The 601-nt window shown below is 45.9% G+C and overlaps 1 protein-coding gene across 1 annotated transcript in view; it reads left to right on the top strand.

Moving 5' to 3' along the window:
- Positions 1 to 266, top strand: part of LOC143290317 (uncharacterized) — a 29,914-nt gene extending 29,648 nt beyond the window's left edge. Inside the window, exon 4 of the mRNA XM_076599671.1 lies at positions 77 to 266. Within this exon, the coding sequence (XP_076455786.1) occupies positions 77 to 255 (179 nt within the window). The 3' untranslated portion in view covers positions 256 to 266. The remainder of the gene's footprint in view (positions 1 to 76) is intronic.
- The last annotated feature ends 335 nt before the right edge of the window (positions 267 to 601 follow it).

Below are 601 nucleotides of genomic sequence, written 5' to 3'. Positions count from 1 at the left end.
CCGCCACACCCACACCCACCTCCCCCTCCCCCGTCCCTACCCCCCTCCTCGCCTCCCACCTCCATGATGGCGGCAGCCTTGACCTCCCCCTCTGGACGCCTGTCTCACGGGGCGAGCAGTCCTTTCACCCCGCCCGCCGCGCACGCGCAGTCCAGTAAGACGTCACTTCCGGCCAGCAAGAGCAGCGGCGGAAGTAACTCGACAGCGCCCAATGGACTGTTTCGACCTTTCCAGTCTGAAGTGGAGAAGAGTTAACGTCAGGAGGGGTGTGTGTGTGTGTGTGTGTGCGTTGTTAGCTGGTTTTTGACTGTCATTATTATGACTGATTTTTTTTCTTTAATTTTTTTATATTGGTTGTCATCATTCGGATAGCACCTCTCTATTTAAACCTGTCATCATTATTATGATTGTTTTTGTGTTTGTTTGTTGTTGTTGTTGTTTTTTTTATTGGTGTCATCATTCAAATAGCACCTATCTATTTAAACCTGTCATCATTATTATGATTGATTTTTTTTTTCTTATTGGCTGTCATCAATCGGATAGCACCTCTGCATTGAAATCAGTCATGTCTCTCATAAAAAAAGAAGAAAAAACAAAACAA

Source organism: Babylonia areolata, chromosome 15 (assembly GCF_041734735.1).
Source record: "Babylonia areolata isolate BAREFJ2019XMU chromosome 15, ASM4173473v1, whole genome shotgun sequence".
NCBI classification, from domain to species: domain Eukaryota; kingdom Metazoa; phylum Mollusca; class Gastropoda; order Neogastropoda; family Buccinidae; genus Babylonia; species Babylonia areolata.
The sequence above is the reverse complement of the archived record's forward strand: the minus strand, read 5'-3'. Positions and strand labels throughout refer to the sequence as shown.